The sequence below is a fragment of the Eptesicus fuscus genome, chromosome 10 (genome assembly GCF_027574615.1).
Source record: "Eptesicus fuscus isolate TK198812 chromosome 10, DD_ASM_mEF_20220401, whole genome shotgun sequence".
Taxonomy (NCBI): Eukaryota; Metazoa; Chordata; class Mammalia; order Chiroptera; family Vespertilionidae; genus Eptesicus; species Eptesicus fuscus.
This window is the reverse complement of record NC_072482.1, coordinates 12,420,782-12,445,498: the sequence shown is the minus strand read 5'-3', so window position 1 is coordinate 12,445,498 and position 24,717 is coordinate 12,420,782. Positions and strand designations below refer to the sequence as shown.

The following is a 24,717-nucleotide window of genomic DNA, read 5'->3' as shown; positions in this document are numbered from 1 at the left end:
AGCTCCTACTCTCAAGAAATTTACTGGTATTGCCGAAGCATATAGGAACAAGCACATAGGAACAACACTAAGAGGAGAGTCAAGTGTCTATGGTGGACACAGTAACATGCAGCCTAGATCCTCTGCAGGAATGATGACTTACTCCTTAGCAGTTGGAAGACACTCACTGCCATTCCTCTTTAAGGGGTGACTGCTTTGCTCGAGGTCACACCTCTTTCCAGAGGACCCCAAAAGCAGTCACTGATCAGTCTCCAGGTACAAAGACCCAGCCCTCATGCCCCAACTCAGCATGCCTCTGGAGGGCCAACCAGCTGCAGAGCTCCCATGGGACTGTGTGAGGACTTTTGTGACAGCTTAACTTCTCCCTTGCCCAAACTTGCTTCCTTTTCCCCGTCCCACACACATTGATGCCAAGGCTCTCCCTAACAAATGTCCCACACGGCAATCTCTATCTATCTCAAGAATCTTTCTGGGGAGAAGAAAAAAAAAAAAGAATCTTTCTGGGGAACCCTATCTGAGATGTGATCATTACTCTAAGCCAGAATCTGGCTCAAGGATTGCTTCTCACATAGGTAACTCACACAACTGTTCTCAAGACAGTACACTTGGGTTCTATCCATGAGACAAATAAATTGTTATTTCTGTGCGTCAACTAATATACAAGTGTGTTGAGGAATGGGAATGACTGTTAAGTAGCAAAGCATATTAATGTTCTATCACAAAGAAAAACTTTCCTTTGAATCCTGCTATTTACGAGCTGTGTAATTCAGAAACAATATTAAGCCTTCTGCAATGTTTCCTTATCTGTCAAATGGGGAATTTCTGCCTAAGTTACCTGAGATACCACCAAGCCTATGGAGTTATTGTTAGTTTAATAAAATTTCTGTATATCACCACATGCACTAGGTGGCAGTCATTATTATTTTTTTAAATATATCTTTATTGATTTCAGAGGGGAAGGGAGATGGAGAGAGAGAGAGAAACATCACCAATGAGAGAGAATCGTTGATTGGCTGCCTCCTGCATACCCACAACTGGGGATGGAGCCCACAACCCAGGCATATGCCCTTGACTGGAATCGAACCTGGGACCCTTCAGTCCACAGGCCGACGCTCTATCCACTGAGCCAAACCGGCTAGGGTGGCAGTCATTATTAAAAGGAGGAGAGGAAGAAGCTATGACTTACCTGGATCCTGAATGACTTTATTTCTGTTTTTTGATAATACAGTTGATCTTTGAACAAATGCTGCTAGGACCATTGCCTTGCTTTCCACCTTCACCTCTTGCTCCTCTTGACACAATATACAGGTAACAAACTGTCTTTGTTTAGGGACCTGAGTTTGTGCTGGGCCCAATGCTGTAAGTGTTGTATCTGACACCATAGGGCTGTAATGAAAGGTCATGAATATAATTAATAAGCCTAAGAAGTTTCTATATAATCACAAAACAGTACATGCCAGGTTTGCACATATACGGTTTTGATGACTTAAAATGCCAGAAATCTTTCATATTTATCAAACCATCTCCTTTAATCCTTAGGGCATTCAATATGCAACACAGAAGCCATACACTCAGTTAACTGAGCCTAGTGTACTCAGTCTTTGTTGTTTTGTTTTTGTTAATCCTCAGTAGAGGATATTTTTTACATTGATCTTTAGAGAGAGTGAAAGGAAGGAAATGAGGGAGGGAGAGAAACACTGATGTGAAAGAGACACATCGATTGGCTGCCTCCTGCACATGCTCTGGACTGGGGCCGGAGGATTGAATCTGCAACCCAGGTACATGCCCTTGACTGGGAATTGAACCCACAACCCTTTGGTGTGTGGCTGATGCTCTAATCACTGAGCAACACCTGCCAGGGCACTGTGTACTCATTCTTTTATGAATGGCAAGGGTCTTTTGTATAACATTTTAAGCATACACATTAATTATCTTATCTACTAGAGGCCCGTTGCACCAAGAGATTTGTGCAATAGGCCTTCCTTCCCTTGGCTTCCAGCACCGATTTTCCTCTGGCACCCAGGACCCAGGCCTTCGCTCTGGCCAGAGTCTGCCTTCTTCGTCTTTGCTGCAGACTCAGGCCGGAGTCTGCCATCTTTGTCTTCGCTGCAGACTCCGGAGTCTGCAGTCTTGTCTTCGCTGCGGCACTCCGCCTCTGTAGATCCCTTCGCCCCCCGCCCTCCCTCTCATAGCAGGTGTCCTGCCCCACTTGGCCACTCCGCGCCTGGAGTAGCTGGGCGGCAGCCATCTTTGGCCTTCTAATTTGCATACTCACTCTGATTGGCTGTGGGTGAAGTGGAGGTACGGTCAATTTACATGTTTGTCTATTATTAGGTAAGATAGTTAGAGATGCACTCATAAACATATACTAAAAAATTCAGATTTATAAGATTAATTCCTTTAACTAGAGGCCACAAAATTTACCTATCAATCTTCTAAATTATTTTAGAATTAAAAATGTACTTATAAGGAAAAAAAACTTTCACAGTTGAGAATCAATGGTCAAGAGATTAAAAATTTTTGATTTTGAAAATTCTTACCTATTATCAAGAACAGCAGAGTTAGAGGCTTCCTCCGCTACTGTCTGCTGGAAGAGGTCTTTGTTCTCATCAATAAAGTTCCGCTGCATCTCAGACATCTGGGCCATGACCTTTTCCCTGCGCAGTCTGGCAATCTCAGCTTTTCTCTTTCTCTCAGCCTTGTCTTTGTCTCTTGAACTCTGAAATTATGCTTCATTTAATTAGACCATTAAATGCTAAAGAAAATCCCACCTCCGAAAAGCCCCTAGAAATATCTTTATTGGTAATACTAATTAAAATCTATTCTACAATCTCACTTTTCTAAATGAAAAATTTCTTCATCAACCTAACATGTTAAAAAAAAAAAAAGCAGATTATAACTATTAAACCTTTGCACTCGCTTGCTTTTTTCTTGAGCTGTTACCGATGCTAACCGTGTCGAGTCACACTCGACATCTGAGTGCAAAAGGTTAAAGATAAACAAGTAGGGGCACATTTCTTGGAAATTACATATTTGTGACTAGTATCAGCTATCAACTTATTGCAGATAAATTTAAATAGTGAACTTGCTACAATTTTTGGTGTTACCACTCGCTACTTCTTATACCTCTTCTGTTATGGTTCCTTCTGTCTCTGCCACAGAAATGGCGGATGAACTTTCCCTCATTTTCTTAATAGCATTAAAAGTCTACAAACAAAAAAAAGCATTAGTTATTCTGAAGCTATGAAACATTATCAAAATTTAAAATAAACATTTAATGTTTCTCACAAAAAACAAGAGTGATGCAGAAAATTTACCTTTAATATCCACCTAATCATGTCTTTGTGGACTTCCAGATAGGGAGCATTCTGCAGTGTTTCCAGCATTGCTAATATGCTGGGGGAGTTGTTTGGTGCTTCACCAGGTTCTAGGGCAGAAAAAAATGAAAGGCGGAATAACAACAGCTAACACTTCACAGCGATTATTGCTATGCACAAGATAAATGAAGTTGCTTATAACATCATGAGCCTATCAGTTGATTTCAGCTCTACTTATTAGAGATTTTCAGTACTTCTTCAGAATGTGACATATTTGTACTTCACAAACAACTTAACAATAGAAAGCTTTAATCTTTCAAAACTGACATCTTATACCAAAATGATTACTTTAATCAATTAAAGTCCAGCTAAAAAGTCTTCCTGAGATTCTATAAGTCTAAGAAAATAAATTAGAATTACAGGGATGCATTTGTGTTTAAATATACCAATTTGCTGTGACCTTTTCTTTAATAAAACCTAAATTTAAAAAAATTCTTCCTTTATGAATTATTTCTTTATTTGAGGAAAAGACCTAAAAGGCAAGTCCACAATTGAAAAAAAAAAAGGTTTTTATTGGTTTTAGGGATCTGGTATTGAACCTGCAAATCAGGTACATACCCTTGGCGGGTAATCAAACCCATGACCCTTTGGTGGGCAGGCCAATGCTCTAACCACTGAACCACCACCACCAGGGCTCAAATCCATATTAATAAGAGTACATTTAATCCAATGTTAGCTAATTTAGTTTTACTATTAAGAAATGCCAAATTACTGAGTTTTCTTATACATGTACTTTTTATTTTTTTAAATCTTTATTATTGAAAGTAATACATATTTCTTCCTTTCCCCCCATTATAATTACTGATTTTCTTGATTTAAGTGTTACCATTCTAGCAAACGGTTCCTCTTTCCTAAAAGAAGAGATTGAACTAAGTGATCTTTCATATTTTTCCAGACCTAAAATTCTGTGGCTATGGATTAGGGATCTGGCTTTAAATAATGTGTTTTAATTATTTGAAATGTTTAAAGAGAAATATGAGGAATGCTCAGAGAAAATGATTGTTGAGAGGAAGAAAAGAGAGGTGGGCAGGGAGGGAGAACTTGAGATTGTCAAGTGATGAGTGAATAAAATTAGTTTTCTGTGTGGTTATTTTAAAGTAAAAGCACTGGTGATAAAGAAGGCAAAAGACAATGTTAATACATAGAAAGAAATACTGGCAGAGAACAGTAGGGAAAGGCTGGCACCTAAGACTAAAGTTTTCAGTGAAAAGAGGCAGTTTCCCCTCTTTCTCCCACTTAACTGGATGAGGGCAAAGGGGGAAAATAGAGATCTATGAGCACACAAGGATTATTCCTGCCCACCTCCGAGTAGAACCTGGTATTCTCAGTCATTATCTTTTAGGAAGAAATGGCAGAGAAATAACACTAAACAAAGTTATAAATATAATCCCTTGCAATCAGGGAATTCATAAACTCCTATTTTACCACCTCGGCATTCAAACACCTCAGCAAATGGCTGATGGTGGTTTGGCGCAGAAAAAGTACTAGATGAGCTGGGGGCAGTCATCTTTTGTACCCCAAAGCAACGTGATATTAACGGGTTGGGTTAAAAGGACAAAGCAGCCAACTGAACAGACTCCCTCTGACCAAAACTGGCACAGTTTGAGGATGAAAAGGAATACTGATTATAACTGACTATAAAACACTGAATAAAGAACAGCCCACAAGTAAGATGAAAACAAAGACAACCCTAAGCAAAAAGAGTCACAGTTGCCACCCCTGCAGGTAATTATCAGACCAACTGCTTATTCTGAAAATTATAAAAGAAAAGCTTCTCTTTAGAGTCAAAATGGTATGATGTCTGAAATAAATGGTTCAAAAAGGTGTGCAAATGTAAAAGCAAATATAGCAAATATACTGAATCTAGGTGGTAGGTATATGAATATTTACAACTCTTTCAACTTGACTATGTTTGATATTTTGAATAAAAAGCTAAAAAAAAACAAAAACCTCCTTAGCCTTTTAAAAAAGTCACATTACTTTATATAAAATAATCTCATCCTTTAAAACTAATTTTATTATTTTCAATATATTTTTATAAAATAACAACAATTTAGAGTGAAGTCCTGATAGCATACTTTGTGTTTTAAAAAGTATATCTTAGAGTTAAAATGTATGTGCTACACTCATTTAATATTTCTGTTTATGAATAAAATTCATATTTTTAAGTATATATAGGGCCTAAATATTTTTATAAAAACATATCAGGATCTGATATAGTATCTTTACTACATAGATGAATATTATATATAGCCTCAAATATATATTCAAATTTGGATTTCCTATAAGATCAAATAAAAGAGGCTATCTTACATATTTAAAATCACTGCTATTTTGAGTTAGTTTAGTAAAAAGTGTATACATACTTGATATCTTCTGAGCAAAGGTAAATGTTACTACATGCTCCTCCATGACATTCTCCAAATGCTGTTTTTCTTCTTGTAGTGCCATTCCAATTAAATGTAACACCTCAAATAAACAGGTTTTATAACTTTTAGTAAAACAAAAGTACATATTTTTATCAGAAATAACAAAAAAGAATTCACTATTGAAAAAAAAGAAAAACTATTAACGACTAAGTGCAACAAAAAACAATTTGAAGTATTAATTTTTATTAAATTCAAACTTTACAGTTCATTTTGTAATAAAGCAAGGGAATAATTTCTATTTCAGCTAAGAAGAAAATTCAATTGCAAGTTCTTAGGGTAAGTTAAACTTATTTCCAGATGTGACCAGCAATTCAAATAATATTTGATATTAAGAAATGCCAAATTAGGGTTAGGGTTAGGGTTATTCTTTCCCTACAGTCTTAAAAATCTTCTAAGAATCAATGGCCAAATAATTAGAGCTGCAAACATCTACCATGTAATTATCTAGTCTACAATACTACCTAGTTTAATTTTTGTATCTAAAAATCTTAATTATCTCAGAAAGAGACATACTTTTATCTCTAATACCACACAATTTATAAAGATATTCAGAAATCTTCAGTATATCTCAAAAACTTCCTTACAAAAAAAAAAAAATATTCCTTACCAGACTTCTAAGAAAACACATAACTACACTGACTCTCTCTGCGTTTTTATTGCTCTTACCGTGCTTTACAATTGTGAAGCAGATGTGTGCATGGTTTCCTCAGACATAGGACTACTGTGGTTGTCAGATGTGCTAAAACTAGGTTAGCCTGAATGACAGGCAGCGAACGTCATATTAGGACCAGTCAATGAGAGGCAATAGGACCAAGGTAATCACAACCATGTAGTCTAAAAAAATCTGTCAGGCTTGTATTTTATTGGCAGATACAAAAGCAGTAACAATACATTTTAAGTTAAGGTAACTAACACTGCATTTGTCCTAAATTTTCTGTGTACAGATACTGACAAATGTAATTTGGCTTTTACTACAAAACATATAAATAATAAATGTCTTCAAACCTACCCTTTGCAACATGGACTCAGACCAGGCATATCCATTATGTTCTACAGCCCAGTGCAGTATTGTTCTTATGATGTACAACATGACATCTGACTGCAAAATGTTAACCAGGCTTGCAAACAGAGGGCAGAATGGAGGCAAAATTGGAGGTGGGAGTGCTGAAAATAAAGTTATTATTGTTGTTTTTTTTTTTGTAGAACATGCTTAAAAAACTATCTATTAGATACTTTTGATAGTCTTCACTCAAAGAATTATTCATTAACATGTATCTTAAAGCTATATTTTACTTTAAGGACAGTCAAATGCCTAAAAACAGCTTCATAAATAGCAGTACAAAGGAAAGCCTTTCTTTTCCCTAGAAATTTCTTAAAATCTGAGATAAAACTATTAAGCAAGAGATGACTCAGTATAGACTATTTCTATATTAATATATTTATTAGTCCTGTGAATGTTCACTAGGGAAGCTTATATTTAAATCTTCCACTTCACCAGGATAAACATCATTGTCAACAGAAAACAATGTTTAATAAGTAAGAGACTGACATGAGATTTTTGGAAAGATTAAAAATACCTGTATCTTCCCTATTTTGTCTTTTTAATTTCCGTTGAGCTTCCTCTGCCTAATAAAAGAAAAGTAATTTGCACAGGGAATTAATAATACAAAACAACCTATCTGAAACTACTGACATAATCTTTGTTATATTATCTTCTGACTTGAGAAGATTTTTATCTTTAGTTTTTCAACCCTCCCCCCCATTGATATATCAAGGTTAATTCCCCCCCACTCCCACAATGGGTTCTGTTTTGCTTTAAAATGCAGGAGAAACATGTGCAACCAAAAACTATTTAGGTTTGAATGCTATGACATGCATCAAAAACCAAACAAAAACTCCATGTTTAAGTTTTATTTAACGCCATTTACTGAAAAAGTATTTTAAGAGTAGACTGCTAAAAGACAAAACTTAACTAGCTAAGAATAATTAGGAAAATTCCTAACTCAGTCTGGAAAGGTGCAATGCTAAGTTGTAGCAATTCTGAAATGAGTATAAAAGAAGCTAACTGATTATAATACAAGTTGACAATTTGTCTTCAAAAGCCAATAAAATACAGTTATACCAGGTATGTGTGTGAGTATGTATATAATATAGATCTTATATATCTATGCACAAAACACGGGGAGCAGGGAAACCCAAAATGTTAGGTGGTGTTATAAATAACCTGTATTTTCTTGTTTGTATCTATTTATACTTTCCAACTTCCCTACAATATAAATGTATCCCTTTTTAATCTGTAAAAGCAGTAAATTTTGCTTAGACTGAAACAACAATAGGAAAACCCAACCCAACTCAACCCTTCCCCAGTACACTTTTAATTTTTCCAATTACCTTGGACTGCTCGGCCCTTGAAAAGTGATAGAAATATAAGTTGAACTCTTTGGCACATTCTGGTTTCAGTTCATACATGCCTCGTCCTGTTAATCCAGGTTTCCTAGGGGAAAAAAAAAGGTCCTTAAAATATTATTACTAAAGTCATACACTAATTCATGAGATAGTCTTAGATAATAGGATAAAAAAACAGAACTCTTGCCCTAGCCGGTTTGGCTCAGTGGCTGAGTGTCGAACTATGAACTAGAAGGTCCCAGGTTCGATTCTAGTCAAGAGCACATGCCCGGTTGTGGGCTCAATCCTCAGTAGGCAGCCAATCAATGATTCTCTTTCATCATTGATGTTTCAATTTCTCTCACCCTCTCCCTTCCTCTCTGAAATCAATAAAAATATATAAGAACAAAACAAAACACAACAACAAAAAACCAGAACTCTCATATATTGCTGGTGAGTGTAAAGCTGGTAGTACTCTCTATGGGTGAAATTGGCAATCTACATCTCAAGCTTTACATGCATCCATTTTATCTAGCACATCCACACTCTGTTTATCCTAACTGGACAAGTGAATCTGATGAATCTGATGGTAGGATAAATCTGTTTATCCTAACTGGACAAGTGAATCTGATGGTGATAATTCAAAGTCTAACAGGGAATAGGTTACACACATTATGATATCTCCAAACAATAGAACAGTGATGTTAACTTCTATATCTTGACATGTAAAGATGTCTGTAATACCAAGTAGAAAAAAGTAGGTACAATTTTAGGATTTAAAGATTCTATACATGTATTTTATATTTTTTCTTAAAGTGTGTATTGTCTTCATAATTGACAAAAATAAAGACACTGCCATTGGGATGGAGAGCCAGGAAAAAGCAGGATTAAGACACTGCCTCAACAACCTTAAGGGGATAAACTGCTTTACTGACTGGGCCACACACTGGACACTAGAGGCGGCAGCATTCAGAGGCCATTCCACAGCTTAGGTGGCACATTCAAATGGAACAATGAAAGCAATTTTTTTTTAAAAATATATTTTATTGACTTTTCACAGAGAGGAAGGGAGAGGGATAGAGAGCTAGAAACATCGATGAGAGAGAGACATTGACCAGCTGCCTCTTGCACACCCCCCACCGGGGGATGTGCCCGCAACCAATGTACATGCCCTTGACCGGAATCGAACCTGGGACCTTCCAGTCCGCAGACCGACGCTCTATCCACTGAGCCAAACCGGTTTCGGCTGAAAGCAATTTTAAGGAAGCTTAATGCATTTACTTAGATCACCTGCTCAGGTTAATTTTAATTATCTAAAGCTATTGGCTATGAACACCTATTCTGAATACAAGGAAAATCTTCATAATGCTACTTTAAGTTGCTGAGCACAGGGCTAGATAATAAAAAGTCAGTGAGATATATAGTTGGGAATTATGTATTTGGAAATGTTACTCTCTGAAGGCAACAATATCATTCTCAGTTCCATCAAATGAGGCACTCTAAAAAAAATGAATATATAAAAAAATTAAATGAGGAAAAAAAATAAAGTAAACTCACTTGAAATGGGCAACTGCTTCAATGACACTCTCCATGCCAGTCTCCTTGTTCTCCTAACGGTATAGGAAACAAATTAAAAAGAAGTCATTACCATAGGAATCAAGGTGACAGCTTTCAAAAGGAATTAAATGAAAACAAAGTACACACAGTATTTAAATAAAATTTATGCACCATACTGTAATATTTTGTGAAGTAGTTATACTAATTTCTTATCTATGTTCAGTGGAACATTTCCTAAATCATATCCCATTCATGGTAAGATGTTACTAAGAATACTGTGAATAAAGAATTTTCTGGTGAAAAATGTTTGATAAATGTAGTTGCAAGGCATATTCACTTTTAAAATGCTGTTTTAAATGTTATTACCGTACTTTCCGGCGTATAAGACGACTGGGCGTATAAGATTTTCCTGGGTTAAAGTCGTTTTATACGCCAGAAAATACGGTATATTGGACTGTATTGATGGGATTAGATATATTGGACTACCGTATTTTCTGGCGTATAAGACAACTTTTTAACCCAGGAAAATCTTATACGCCCAGTCGTCTTATACGCCGGAAAGTACGGTACTCCTTATTCTAAAGTCTAAATGAAACTAATTACTTCTTTATCTAGTAACTCAGGATTCATTTCTTGCATTAAGAAGTACAACTAGCCGAAACCGGTTTGGCTCAGTGGATAGAGCGTCGGCCTGCGGACTCAAGGGTCCCAGGTTCGATTCCGGTTAAGGGCATGTACCTTGGTTGCGGGCACATCCCCAATATGGGGTGTGCAAGAGGCAGCTGATCGATGTTTCTCTCTCATCGATGTCTCTAACTTTCTATCCCTCTCTCTTCCTCTCTGTAAAAAATCAATAAAACATATTAAAAAAAAAAAAAAGAAGTACAACTAATTTTCTTTTTAAGATCAAAAAAATTTTTTATTGATTTTTAGAGAGAAGAAGGAAGAGAGAAAAACATAATATCAATCGCTGCATGCCCCCTACCAGGGATCAAGCCAGCAACCCAGGTATCTACGTGCCCCGACCAGGAATAGAACCAGCAAACTTTCAGTGCATGAGCAATGTTCAACCAACTGAACATCACTGGCCAGGGCTAAAGAACAATAACATTTTATCTTACCTCGCTATTTAGGGATATTAAAAAGTTGTAATTATTGTTGTTTTCTTTCAGGTGTGTTAATGACATATAGACAGATTTTCCTAAAAGCCCCTCTCTTTTAGATCAGTTTCTCAACATTTTTACTCTGACCTTTGGATCAGCTAATTCTTTGTTATGGTGTGTGTGTGTGTGTGTGTGTGTGTGTGTGTGTGTGTAATTGTGTATTTGGAAATGTTACTAGGATTTGTAAATATGTGTGAGTGAGCACATGTGCGTGCGCGCATATGCTGTATATCGTACAATGTTAAGCAGTAGACCTGGCCTATGCTCACTGGATGCCTATAGCAACACACACCCTGCCCTGAGTACCAAAGGTCCCCTTGGGGTCAAAATCGTCCCTGGTTAAAAACCACTGGTTTAGCCGAAACTGGTTTGGCTCAGTGGATAGAGCGTCGGTCTGCGGACTGAAAGGTCCCAGGTTCGATTCCGGTCAAGGGCTTGTACATTGGTTGCGGGCACATCCCCGGTAGGAGGCAGCTGGTCGATGTTCCTCTCTCATCGATGTTTCTAGCTTTCTATCCCTCTCCCTTCCTCTCTGAAAAAAATCAGTAAAATATATTTTAAAAAAACAAACAAACAAAAACAAAAAACCACTGGTTTAGGTATGTACAGTTATATTAATAGATGAAACGGTAAATCTCTACAAAATAATCCAGTGGAGTGTAGGGACTAGTGAGTGGTTGGGGTATAGATAAAACAAGACTGGCCATGTTGAAGCCAGTGATGGGTTCTTTATGTTTCCTATTTCTATAGATCTTCAGAAATTTTCATAATGCAAAGTTTAAAAGAAGTGTTAATATGCAACAGTACAGGTTTAAATCCTAGAAGAATGAAACTAGAGTTCAAAGTTTCTATCTATATTTAAAATTTGGGAAAACATTTTGAAAAGACTCAATGAAAATAAAGTCCGCTCCCAAATGTAAGTTTGGGATTTCTAAAAAGCCCTTGGCTGAAAAACAGGTGGCTTAGTATTTATGATCCTGGGAGGGAAAATAATTTAATTAACCTATGAAAGCCCATGTGAATTATCTGTTTACATTCACTAAAAAAGAGAAATGGTTCACTAAGGAATCTTCAGATGGAAAAACTTCCAGAAAATGTTAGTTTACTCAACACAGCTGAATAGGTTTTTCTCACTTCCTTCTTCAAAATACTTTATCCATGTCAACTTTGTACTAAAGACCCTATAATAACCTCCCTCTAATGGTATCATTTTTGTATAATGGATATACAAAAATTCATTTCCAAGGACTAGATTTACTTTTATTCAGCTACTTACCTCTTTCAAAGCTTCACTGTGAAATATTCTATTCCTAAGCTGCTTTCCACTCCCAGTCCCTAGTATTCTCTTTTTCTGATTATTTCTAGTAAGAGTGACTAGAGTGATACATGTCCTTGAAATGTGGAAATGGTATATACAATTAAATCTATAAATACTAAGACTGATAGGTAGGAAAAGACTGTTATTATTTTCTTTTTAAAAATGTAGGTACTTACATCTTCAGGTAAAGACTTTACCAATTCACTATGAGCCATAGGTTTGATGCTCAACTGATGGATAATCTCTCGCTTAATTTCATCTGTAGCGTTTACCTGTCCAACTCCAGGACTAAATCTCTCTCCTGTTAACAATGAAAAAGTATACTCACACACACACACATTTAACATAAATACGACACTTATGTGATACATACTTATAATTCACACAATATATTTTTCTTTCTGTACAATGGAAAAGCAGTGACTGGCCTGGCAACGAGCTAGGGGAGAGGAGCTCCCAACTGTACTTCTGAGTCTCAGGAACAAGTGGTGAGTGCAGGTTTTAGACAGTGGAGAGAACTCTGGTTGCAATTTTGAAAGAATAGGATCAGAAGGTAGGACGGGATTAGATATAGTAAAGACTTGGTGCAGCAATAGTTGTACCAGTAGCCTAGGGAACTGCTTTCATGCCGTCTGCCACATGGTAGCAGGGAAGGAGAGCCTTCCTCTGTGTCCTATCTAGTGGCAAATGAGCTATCACCTTCTAATACCTCCTTCACTGGCATCACCTCTTTACAGTTGCCAGGAGTCTCTGCGATACAGACTGTATAGAGTCTGAAATAGCAGGGGAGGTAGAAGAAGGTAAAGAATAAAAGAATAGCAAAGATGGAGGCAACAGGACTGAAAATGTAGGCAATAAGGTATCTGCATCGATTAGCTATAGGTCTCTCTCTGTTAACGTGGAATTGTTATGTCTGAAGTCAATATGACACTTTTACACCATAAACCATGGAGGGAAACATAGCTAAGATATAAAGTAACAGTAAATAGCTCTTAAATATCCTATTCTTGCTAGCTAAATTCTCCTGCTCCTCCTATCCCCAAAACACTAAGAGTCTTTCACTTTATTCTGCTTCAGCAGTTGTACTCTCTTTTTCCCGAAGCAACGGTGCTGTTACTCTCATCATTACAGTAATCAGAGGGGAGAAAAATCTCCTTCCCCTAAAACTGAGTAATCACTCAAACAAAAGAAACATGGTTGAGAAATTCTGAAATACATGCTACCACAAAAGCCAATATAATTTATAAATGTCTCAAAATTATTCAAACTTACCAACCAGCATTATAATGAGGTATAGCATTTCTTCTATTAGAGTATTGTTTTGCTGAACTACATCCTATAACAAGTGTGTGGGGGGGGAGAGAATAAAGTTCAGAGATAAGAATAAAGATACTGTATTATTTCAATGATTAACATAACAAAAAAAAGAAAGCTGTTTCTTTAATGATGTGTTGTGGTCTCATGAAACATACTCTTACCTTATGAGTAATTTCAGAACTAAGTCTTTTTCCATAGTCCGGAGTACTGAAAATATGATAAAGTTCAAACCGACTGAGCATTATCATCAGGAAATGATTTGGATCCATCATGGAGACACCTGTCTTTTTTTTTTTTTTTTTAGATGAAGGAAAAGAGGGAGGTCAAAAGCACTATTAAACAATCAATGAAAAATATTTTGGTTTGCACAAGAGAAAGCTGCTTACTTGTTCACCAATCCCAATAAAAGATGGAAACCCATTTAACCCCATTCCCTACTTGTGGTAGCTTTAAGTGTGGACAGGAATCTAAGCTAGTAAAACAAAACAAAACAACCCCCTAAATCCACACATCAGAATAATGTGGATTTTATGTTCTCTTTTCTCTTAATGCTTTGAATTAATTGTATCCCTCTGGATTCAATTCTAAAGTTTTATTTCAGGGTTCCCTCATGGCAAATTCAGGGAATCTATATCTATATAAATAAAGAGATAATATGCAAATGAGGCCGGGAGTAACGACCGGACAGGAGGAGGTTGCGCATGCAGGTGAGTCCCGGAGCAGAGACAGAGACAGAGGCAGTGGGGCCTGCCTGAGCCGGCGTGGGTCCCAGCCCCCTGCAGGATGCCTCCTCGCGCGATTTCAATTGTGCACTGGGCCTCTAGTTTTAACATAGTTAAGTATCACAGTTCTTGGAAATCAATGTACGGGGTTGGGATTTTAGCCAGAGGGAAATGAAGAAAGGATAGCTTTCAGGTTTCTCACTTTAACAACTATGACAGCTGAACATTTCACCACAGCAGAAAACCCAAGAGATGAAGAAGGTATGGAGGAAGTAAGAGTTATATTTTGAATATGTTAATGTTAAATCTGAAATGTGTCCAAATGTTCTATAGCCCATTAGTCATATAAGTTTGCAGTTTAGTAGATGGGGCTAGGCTAGAGTTATAGATCTGGGAGTGCTTATAAGTGTTTGGGTTCTATGGAGTTAACAAGAAGAAAAACTCTCCCCATACCTTTACATGTAATGCTTTTAATTCATTACCTGAAGCATTATTATATCCTTGTCAAACATTTCACGTCTGCATTTCACATTATGATAGTAATAAATCTAAAAAATAAAATTGATTATATTGGGTAAATAGGTTTTCATTTGTGCAGCTTTCTCCTCTCCCCACATTCCGAAAGAGCAAATGGGTTTTGGGCAAGTGTGCATGCGCACACACACAGTGTGGTTTCTGCAATAATACTCTTAATAAAGATTAATGAATTAAAAATTTCCAGATTACATTGGTCACTCCATGGTTCACATTTTGGATCCAACTTTCTGAATTTCTTAACAAAGTTATTTCTATAAGGTTCATAGCTAAGAAAAATGGGGTGGGGGGGGGGAGGGCAACGTATAGCAAGCCTTGGTAAGGTTTAAAAATTAAAACCTCAATTTTGGAGTTATACTAACAGAAATTTTATCTTTAAACCTAATTTAATTTAAGTAAATAAAATCTGAATTTTAATTTTTTTTAAATATCCAATTTTGTCCTAAAAATGATTGCAAGTAAAGAATCAAGAAAAGTGCATTCCTGTCTTTAACCTTTTGCACTCGGATGTCGAGTGTGACTCGACATGGTTAGCATCGAGATTAAAATTACTCTTTGAATGTATCAATAATTTGAAATATTAAAAAATCCAAATAAATAAGTTTGTATGAAAAGAAACTCCAGTTTTTTATTCTACTGCCGTGCTTGTAAAATCTGGGGTATTTAAAAAATTAAATCCTGAGTAGAATAAAGGAATCGAGAAAAAAGCAAGCAAGTGCAAAGGGTTAATACTGTTTCTTGACAAAGTACAGATAAAAGTTTTAAAAACTTTTTTGGTTTAACATATTTATCTTCTCAATTTTAATATAGGTACAACTTTCAATGACTAAGTACATTGAAAATTATATCCTTCACAGAAGCCAAGGAATGAATTGAAAAATCTCCATAGAATTAAAAGACACTTACCTGGTTTACCAGAGAGAAGCCATTTCTTCTCCACATTCCTGCATGTACTTGGGCACATAAAACAAGACATCTAAGAGGGTGTTCTATCAACATGGGTGGGCTAAGTTCACTCTGTATATACAAAAACAAAAACACGAAGGTCTCAACTCTGAAGAATACTGTTTGATAGAGATGGAAGTATTAAATGAAACACAAGTTAAAATTCTTTCAAAGTATGTTTGTGTGGTTAATTTTATGTCAACTTGGCTAAGCCATGGTACCCAGTTTTTTTAAGACCAGTCTAGATGTTGCTCTGAAACTATTTTGTAGATGTGATTAATATTTAAATCAGTAGTCTTTGAATAAAGCAGATTATTCTTCATATCAGGGGGTGGGCCTCATCCAATTAGCTGAAGGTCTTAAGATAAAGACTGAAGTCCCCCCAAACATGAAGAATTTCTGCTTCCAGATTGTCTTTGGGCCTCAGACTGCAATATCAAAGTTGGGAATCTGGCCTGGCCTGTCAAACTGCTCTGCAACCATATTTCAGACTTGCCAGACCTCATAACTGCATGAGCCAATTCCTTACAATAAATCATTCTCTGTCTCTTCCTCTTTCCATACATAAACACTTGAGTGCACACACACATAAACTCTTCTTTTTCTCTCTTTATTGATTCTGTTTCTCTGGAGAACCTTGACTAATAAACTTTGTTTCAAAATGATTTCAAATACATGAAGCATAATAAACAGGCATTTACTTTTAAAGTTAGTACTACTTACTAGAGGTAGGAGCTCTGGAAATTTATATGCCACTTCACTTTTGCTTAATAACACATGCAAACCTACATGGAAGAACAAACAAAAATGTATTTTTATAAGTGAAACTCTTTAGGAGAAAAAAAACCCTAAATATTCACTTACCTTTATATCTAACTTCTTTTCTCTTTGAAAACCTATCATGCTACAAATTATGATATAGAATGAATTACATTAATAAATAAAGATTTATTCTCATGAACCTCTTGAAACTAGTCTTAATTACATGTACCAACATACACTGGTAACATTTTCTAAGTAAATGTTAGACATAGAAACATAGCAAGAGCAGCCATATAACTATCAAAGTAATTTATATATGTTTGCCAACTTTAACAGTCATATTTCACTTGGTAATGAAGTTTCTTCCCATTTAAAGTACTATAGTGAGAGATCCTTCTGGAAACTGAACAGAGAAACTGGCCCTGGGATTCACCGTATTGATCCTAACCTCAGAACTAAGTTCTCCAGAACTTCCAGTTTAGGATCAAAGCTCTTTAGTTCCTAAATGCAAAGGGCTCGTTCATAGCTCAACCTTGGATAATTCTGTTAACTAAGAATTAATTGTCCTGTTTATGTTGTATAAACAGAGAATGCTTTTTTACAATTTTATCAGTAAACTAGAGGCCCAATGCACGAAATCTGTGCAAGGGCCTCGGCCCCCGCCACCACCGCGGCTTTGTCTGGAAGGAAGGACATATGGTCTAATTAGCATATTATGCTTTTATTATTAAAAATATTGGCCACTTGGTCAAGGCTGGTTTGAGGCTTTCCTCATCCAAGAAGACTTGCATTATGAATCCCATTCTAATAACATATACAGTACTCTCAGCATTTGCCACTCAAGCTCCATTAGCACTCCAAGTTATTCTTGAACTGTTTTGGGTATGCTTACTTAGCTCTCCAATTAGATTATAAGCATTCATTATAAGCAAGGCTTGTCAAACAGAGTGAGAATGCTCAAAAATGTTCAATGAGACCCCTGGCCAGTTTGGTTCAGTGGTTAGAGGGTCACAGGTTTAATTCCCAGTCAAGGCACATACCTCCGTTGTAGGTTCCCCAGCACTGGTAGGGGCGTGTGCAGGAGGTAACCAATCAATGTGTCTCTCTCACATCAATGTTTTCTTTCTCTCCCTTCCACTTTTTAAAGAAATCAATGGAAAAAAAATATTCTCAGATAAGGGTAAAAAAAAAAAGTTCACTGAGAGAGGTGAGGGAGCTTAATGAGGTAGGCATAAAATGGTACATTTCAAGGTATTGACTATTTTCTCTGTGGATAATTATCAGTATCAGTTACCACCCATACAACCAGATTTTTAAAGGCAGAAAACTCAGCAGCTGAGTCTGAGCCAGGACTCACTTTCCTGCATTCCAGTTGAATACTTTTTTACAGCACTATGGTGATACTTTCCCATATTGAGAATCAAGTTCAGTATGCTCAAAGCACTTTCACAAAACAAAACCGGGCCCGAATAAGTTACAGGAATTAAGAGATTTCTTCTTACATTCTCAACTCCAGTCTAGGTAGTTATTTGCTGTACTACTCATATTCAGGTGTCTAAGTTACCTTATATCACCATGATTGCAATAACAACCCAAAAGCCTTCAGAAATGAAAGAGGGATTATTACTATTGATCCCATGGACATTGAAAGGATAAAAAAGGAGTACTATGAACAACTCTATGCCCACAAGTTTGATACCTCAGATGAAAAGGACCAATTTCTTGAAAAAGAAAAACTACCAAACTTACACAAGCAGAAAAGGATAACCAGAACCAGCCTATATCTGTTAAAGAAATTGATTCAATAATTGATTCTCTCATCATTGATGTTTTGACCTCTCTCTCTCCTTTCCTTTCTGATATAATTAAAGAAAAGAAGGAAGGAAGGAAGAATGAATACCAATTCACCACAATCTCTTACACACACAACCACTTTCACATCATATTATTACTGAGCTAGCTACACACTTAAGATAAATCACAAATTCTTCAATGAGTAAAAATAGCTAGCTTCAGATCTTCTCTTTTCTAATATGGAACTAAAGGAAACAATAAATATTACGTGAGTAGGACAAGCATTCCTGAATCGGGAAATATGAAAGGAAGTATACTGAAATGAGTCTGCAGAGATGGACAAGTACATTTCAAAGTTTTTGGCTGCTGCAAGGTGGCAGCTTCAAATATTCTACCAAGAATAAATGGTTTGTAAATCAACTATTTACAATGAAAAAAAACCATCACCCCAACTTGGGGCTCACTCTTGACCTGCTGCTTAAAAAGGTTATCAATAAATGATTAAGAAACAGCTTATGAGATAAAATCTAGGGTGGTTTCAATTTGTCAGTAATCACTTAAGCAAACTTAATTATAATATCTACCTCATAGACTGATGTGATGATTAAATAAGTTGACATACATAAAACTCTCAGACTGTGAGGTACATATTCAACAAACATTAACCACAAAAAAAACCCCAAAAACACAAAACAATTTAAAATATATTTTCAGGGTTTTCAAGGGGAGAAATGCTTTACCTGCAAGTAAGCGAGAAACTGGGAGGTGAATGCTGACTTTTTCTTGAGAAACACAGTATCTGATAGTTTCCACTGAATGTCCACAAATGCTTAATGTGACTGGCTGTTCACCATCAGTAAAACCACCATGACACTGCATCAATACAGCAAGGCATTTCTTGTAAGCTTCAATTAACACTTTTTCCTTAAAAAAAAAAAAAAAAGGTATTTTGTAAGTTACTCCAAAGTTAAATTTTTATAAAACTGAATAAGCACATCAAATTCACCAATGAGTAAGGACCTCAAATATTAATACAGGCAAAATCAAGCCCAATCATCCCTTCCCAACCTGGTCCCTCTTCCAGTGCCTTGTCTCAGTGAATGACATCTCTGTACAGCTATGGAAATCTAGAAGTTATTCCAATATCCTCCTTTCCCTCATTCCTCATTGTTCCATCTATCACCAAGCTATCTATTTCATCTTCTAAATTTCTCTCAAACCTGGCCACTCATTATCGCCAGTAACTCAAAGAAAAGTCAATTCTATTATAAATTCACTCTATTATAAATTCCTTACTCTTGCTCCCCTCCATATAAAGCAATTTTTAAAAATGCATAAATTGGACTATGTCACCTTTCTCCTTGGTAGTCTCTAATGGGTTCCCACTTCAATTAGAATAAAATCCAAACTTCCTTCCATGGCCTCCAAGGCCCTGCAAAATTTACTTAAAAATCTGTCCACTTCTCTACCTTTAACCTCTACGCTCCAACCAGAGACTTCTCACAGCTCCCCTAACAATTATACTGCTCATAACAGAGCATGATTCAACTGTCCCTCAGTCAGGAATATTCTTTACTGTTTGATCAGTTAACTCTGACATATAGCTCAGATCTAATGGAAGCCTTCTCTGACCTCCCAACTTAAACAAGCTCTCATCTAGACTTTATAATCAAAACAAGAACAAAATAATTTTAAGATAGGACAAATATACCAACAGTAAAACTTTATTTTTGGATAAATTTAGAAATTATTCTTTTTATATGCTCAAAATCTAGATGGGATAATGGAAGAAATAAAGACAGAAACATAAGATAAAAAGAGTATGGATTATTCCTCCTCTATATATTTTCCAAGTTTTTTAAAAAGACTTTAGAATTTTAACTTTTACTGAATTAATAGGTAGAAGAGGAAAATATGATGTTTTATGAGCTAAGTATCACCACTATCCTCTCCAAAGCTCCTCAAAATTTACTTAAAAATCTGTTTATTCCCCTTTTCCTCCATCTTTCTCCTATCTCCTACCCCTAGAAGAAACTCACGTCTAAAGCACACCAGTCCTGCATCATTGAAATAACATGTGTTAATTTCATCTGCAATGTGAAGGCTGCTTCCCATTCTGGTTCCATTTCAATATGCTGTCCTACTTGACGTGTAACTGGATCCATTCCCTTAAAGAAAGTGAAAAGATTTTAAATAAATTAAAATTATGTTTGTTATCTTACATGAAACTTAAAAAATAATGTTGAGGAAATACATACTGATTACAAAAACGTATGAATTTTCAAGTAGTATGAGAAAGTTCAACTTCTTAAATTACATGTTTATTTAACATTCTCTAAAATATACACTAAAAATCCCAGTAAAGTATATAGCAAATTATTTTGGAGGCAATCTTCCATATGTTTTAAACAATAAAAAGAATACTTTACTGCAACAATCCTTCGAATTCTGTTTTAGGTCTGTTATCTATAGGAAAATTATTAGAAGAAGTCTGATAAAATGTTACTGAACTTATAAATGTATTTTATTCAAAATGACCAAAATAGGTATTATTTCTATAGATACCCCAAACACCACAAAACATATAAATATTATTATAAATTTAAACACCAGAGAAAATTTTTAAATAAACAATGTAACCCTACACCTAAAAGAACCAGATAAGAACAACAAGGCCCAGAGTAAGTAGAAGAAAGGAAATTACAAAGTTCAGAGCAGAAATAAATGACATAGAGACTGTAAGAAAATACTATAAATAATTACATGCCACAAATTGAACAACCTGGGCAAAACAGACAAATTCCTAGGAACATCAAATTCCAAAACTGAATAGGAATAATAAAAAACCAGAACAGACCAATAACAACTAATGATATTGAAGCAGTAATTTAAAAAACTCCCAGCAAAAGTTTTGGACCGTATGGCTTCACAGGCAAATTTTACAAAATATTCTAAGAAAATTTAACTCCTATCCTCCTCAAATTATTCCAAAAAATTCAAGAGGAGGCAAGACTTTCAAGCTCTTTTTATGAGGACAATATTATTCTAATTAAAAAACAACAACAGATAAAGACACTACAAGGAAAAAAATTATATGCCTGTATCTCTGATGAACATAGATGCTAAAATCCTTAACAAAACATTAGCAAATCAATAAATGTGATATATCACATAAACAAAATGCAAGATAAAAATCACATAATCATATCACAGATGCAGAAAAAGCATTTGATAAAATCCAGCACCCATTTATGATAAAAACTCTCAGCAAGCAAAGTGGGAATAGAGGGATCATACATCAACATAATAAAGGCTATTTATGAAAAACCTACAGCCAACATACTCAATGGGCAAAATCTAAAAGTGTTGCCCTTAAAATAAGGAACAATACAAGCATGTCCACTTTCACTACTCTTATTCAACATAGTACTGGACACCAAGTCCTTGCCACAGCAATCAGACAAGAAGAAATAAAAGGCATTCAAATTGGAAAGGAGGAAGTAAAACTATACGGAGATGATATGATATTGTATACAGAAAACCTAAAGACTCCACCAAAAAGCTATTAGATCTAATAAATGAATTCAGTAAAGCAGCAAAATATATCAATAATATTAAGAAACCAGTGGGGCATTTTTATACACCAATAAAGATCAGAAAGAGAAACTAAGAAAACAATCCCACTTATTGTAATAAGAAAATAAAGTACCTAGGAATAAATTTAACAAAAGAGATAAAAGACCTGTACTCATAAAATAATAGGATATTGAAAACAGAAACAGAGGAAGACACAAACAAGTACAAGCATATACTGTGTTCATGAATTGGAAGAATTAACATCATTCAAGTGTCCATACTACCCCAAGCAATGTGTACATTCTGTGCAATTCCCATGGAAGTACCAATGGCATATTTCACAGATTTATAACAAATATTTCAAAAATTTATATGGAACCAAAAAAGACCCTGAGTAGCCTCAGCAATATTGAGAAAAGAGAACAAAGTTGGAGGGAACACAATACCAGATATCAAACTCTAGTACAAAGTCACTATAATCAAAATAGCCTAGTACTGGCACAAGAACAGGAGTTACAGATCAATGGAACAGAACAGAGCCCAGAAATCAACCCATGCTTTTATGGCCAATTAATATTTGACAAAGGAGACAAGAGCATACAATGGAGTCAAGACAGTATCTTTATTTATTTATTTTTATTAAAAATATTTTTAAAAAATATGTATATTTTTTATTTCAGAGAGGAAGGGAAAGGGAGAGAGAGAAACATCAATGATGAGAGCATCATTGATCGGCTGCCTTCTGCATACCCCACACTGGGGATTGAACCCACAACCAAGGCATGTGCCTTTGACCGGAATCGAACCTGGGACCCTTCAGTCTGCAGGACGACGCTTTATCCACTGAGCCAAACCAGCTAGGACAAGACAGTATCTTTAATAACTGGTGTTGGAAAAATTGGACAGATACATGCAAAAGAAAAAATAAAATAAAATAAAAAAGAAAGGAAGGAAGGAAGAAAGAAAGAAAGAAAGAAAGAAAGAAAGAAAGAAAGAAAGAAAGAAAGAAAGGAAGGAAGGAACTAGACCACCAACTTACATCATACACAAGAATAAACTCAAAATGGAAAAAAGAGCCCTAACTGGTTTGGCTCAGTGGTTAGAACATGTCTGCGGACTGAAAGGTCCCAGGTTCGATTCCAGTCAAGGGCATGTACCTTGGTTGTGGATGCGTCCCCAGTAGGAGGTGTTGGGAGCGGTTATAGGGTTAAGCCTCGGACTGACCTGCTGGCAAAGTCGCAAACAAGTCCCAGCTTAGAGGACACAGCCCTCTAAGCATAATTAAGCTTGATCTTGTGACTGCTCCCTAGATCTTTCCTGGGTAGCTAGTGGGCTGTGGGAGGGGCAGCAAGTGCTGCCAAAACAAGTGAAACTTACAACAACATTGTAGATTACCTTGTTTGTCCCTGATTATAAATAAAGCCTCAGCTTTGCAGTCTGGATCTGTTCTGTGGCCTCAGCCAGGCACAGAAGATCCACCTAGACCCAGCCTTTTCTCTTTGTCTATCATTTCTCCATCCTTCGTCGCCCCCGCTCAGGCTCGCTGAACCCTTGGCTGTGCTGGCGTGGCACAGGAGGTGTGCAGGAGGCAGCTGATCGATGTTTCTCTCCCATCGTGTTTCTAACTCTCTATCCCTCTCCCTTCCTGTCTGTAAAAAAATCAATAAAATATATTTTTTTAAAAATGGAAAAAAGACTTAAATGTAAGTCACAAAACCATAAAAATCCGAGAAGAAAACAGGCAGTAAAATCTCAGACATCCCTTATACCATGTTTTTGTCAACATATCTCCTAGGACAAGGGAAATAAAGGAAAAGTAATCAAATGGGACTATATCAAACTAAAAAGCTTCAGCACAGCAAAAGAAAACATCAAAATGAAAAGAGAACCCACTGTATGGAAGAAAATATCTGCCAATGATATATCTGATAAGGGGTTAATTTCTGAAATATATAAATAACTTACACAACTCAACACCAGAAAGATAAACAACCCAATTAAAAAATAGGCAAAACACCTGAATAGACGCTTCTCCAATGAGGACATACAGGTTGACAGAGAGACATACAAAAAAATGCTCAATGTCACTAACCATCAGAGAGATGCAAATTAAAACCACAATGAGATATCACCTCACACCTGTCAGAATGGCTACCATCAATAAACCAACAAACAATAAGTGCTAGTGAGGATGTGGAGAAAGAAAACCCTAGTGCACTGTTGGTGGGAATGCAGACTGGTGCAGCCACTCTGAAAAACAGGATGCAGGTTCCTCAAAAAATTAAAAATGGAACTGCCTTTTGACCCAGTGATCCCACTTCTGTGACTATATCCTAAGAATCTCAAAACACCAATCACAAAGAATATATGCATCCCTATGCTTATAGCAGCATTATTTACAATAGCTAAGATCTGGAAACAGCCCAACTCCCCATCAGTACTAGTACATGAGTGGATAAAAAAAGCTGTAGTTGCCCTGGCCAATGTAGCTCAGTTGGTTAACTGGGCTTCATACCATGCACTGAAAGATTGCTGGTTCAATTCTCAGTCATGACACATGCCCAGGTTGCGGGCTCAAACCCTAGTAGGGAGCATGCAGGAGGTAGCTGATTGATGTTTCTCTCTTTCTTTCTCTATTTTTCTCCCTCTCTCCCTCCCTCCATCTCTCTAAGCATGTACTTAGGTAACGATTAAAAACAGCCAAAGCCGGTTTGGCTCAGTGGATAGAGCGTCGGCCTGCGGACTCAAGGGTCCCAGGTTCGATTCCGGTCAAGGGCATGTACCTTGGTTGTGGGCACATCCCCAGTAGGGGGTGTGCAAGAGGCAGCTGATCGATGT

The 24,717-nt window shown here is 36.3% G+C and overlaps 1 protein-coding gene across 2 annotated transcripts in view; it reads right to left on the bottom strand.

Moving 5' to 3' along the window:
* UBR2 (ubiquitin protein ligase E3 component n-recognin 2) overlaps positions 1 to 24,717 on the bottom strand; it is a 123,096-nt gene that overhangs the window by 28,905 nt on the left and 69,474 nt on the right. For both annotated transcript variants that reach the window (XM_028135691.2, XM_028135690.2), the window contains exons 14-30: positions 20,343 to 20,471; positions 19,044 to 19,227; positions 16,471 to 16,532; positions 15,709 to 15,819; positions 14,751 to 14,816; positions 13,708 to 13,830; positions 13,502 to 13,565; positions 12,406 to 12,530; positions 9,749 to 9,801; positions 8,198 to 8,300; positions 7,384 to 7,432; positions 6,816 to 6,970; positions 5,744 to 5,846; positions 3,318 to 3,427; positions 3,127 to 3,207; positions 2,541 to 2,719; positions 1,187 to 1,386 (exon numbers count right to left, since the gene is read on the bottom strand). In XM_028135691.2, the coding sequence (XP_027991492.2) occupies positions 1,187 to 1,386; positions 2,541 to 2,719; positions 3,127 to 3,207; positions 3,318 to 3,427; positions 5,744 to 5,846; positions 6,816 to 6,970; positions 7,384 to 7,432; positions 8,198 to 8,300; positions 9,749 to 9,801; positions 12,406 to 12,530; positions 13,502 to 13,565; positions 13,708 to 13,830; positions 14,751 to 14,816; positions 15,709 to 15,819; positions 16,471 to 16,532; positions 19,044 to 19,227; positions 20,343 to 20,471 (1,897 nt within the window). The remainder of the gene's footprint in view (positions 1 to 1,186; positions 1,387 to 2,540; positions 2,720 to 3,126; positions 3,208 to 3,317; positions 3,428 to 5,743; positions 5,847 to 6,815; positions 6,971 to 7,383; positions 7,433 to 8,197; positions 8,301 to 9,748; positions 9,802 to 12,405; positions 12,531 to 13,501; positions 13,566 to 13,707; positions 13,831 to 14,750; positions 14,817 to 15,708; positions 15,820 to 16,470; positions 16,533 to 19,043; positions 19,228 to 20,342; positions 20,472 to 24,717) is intronic.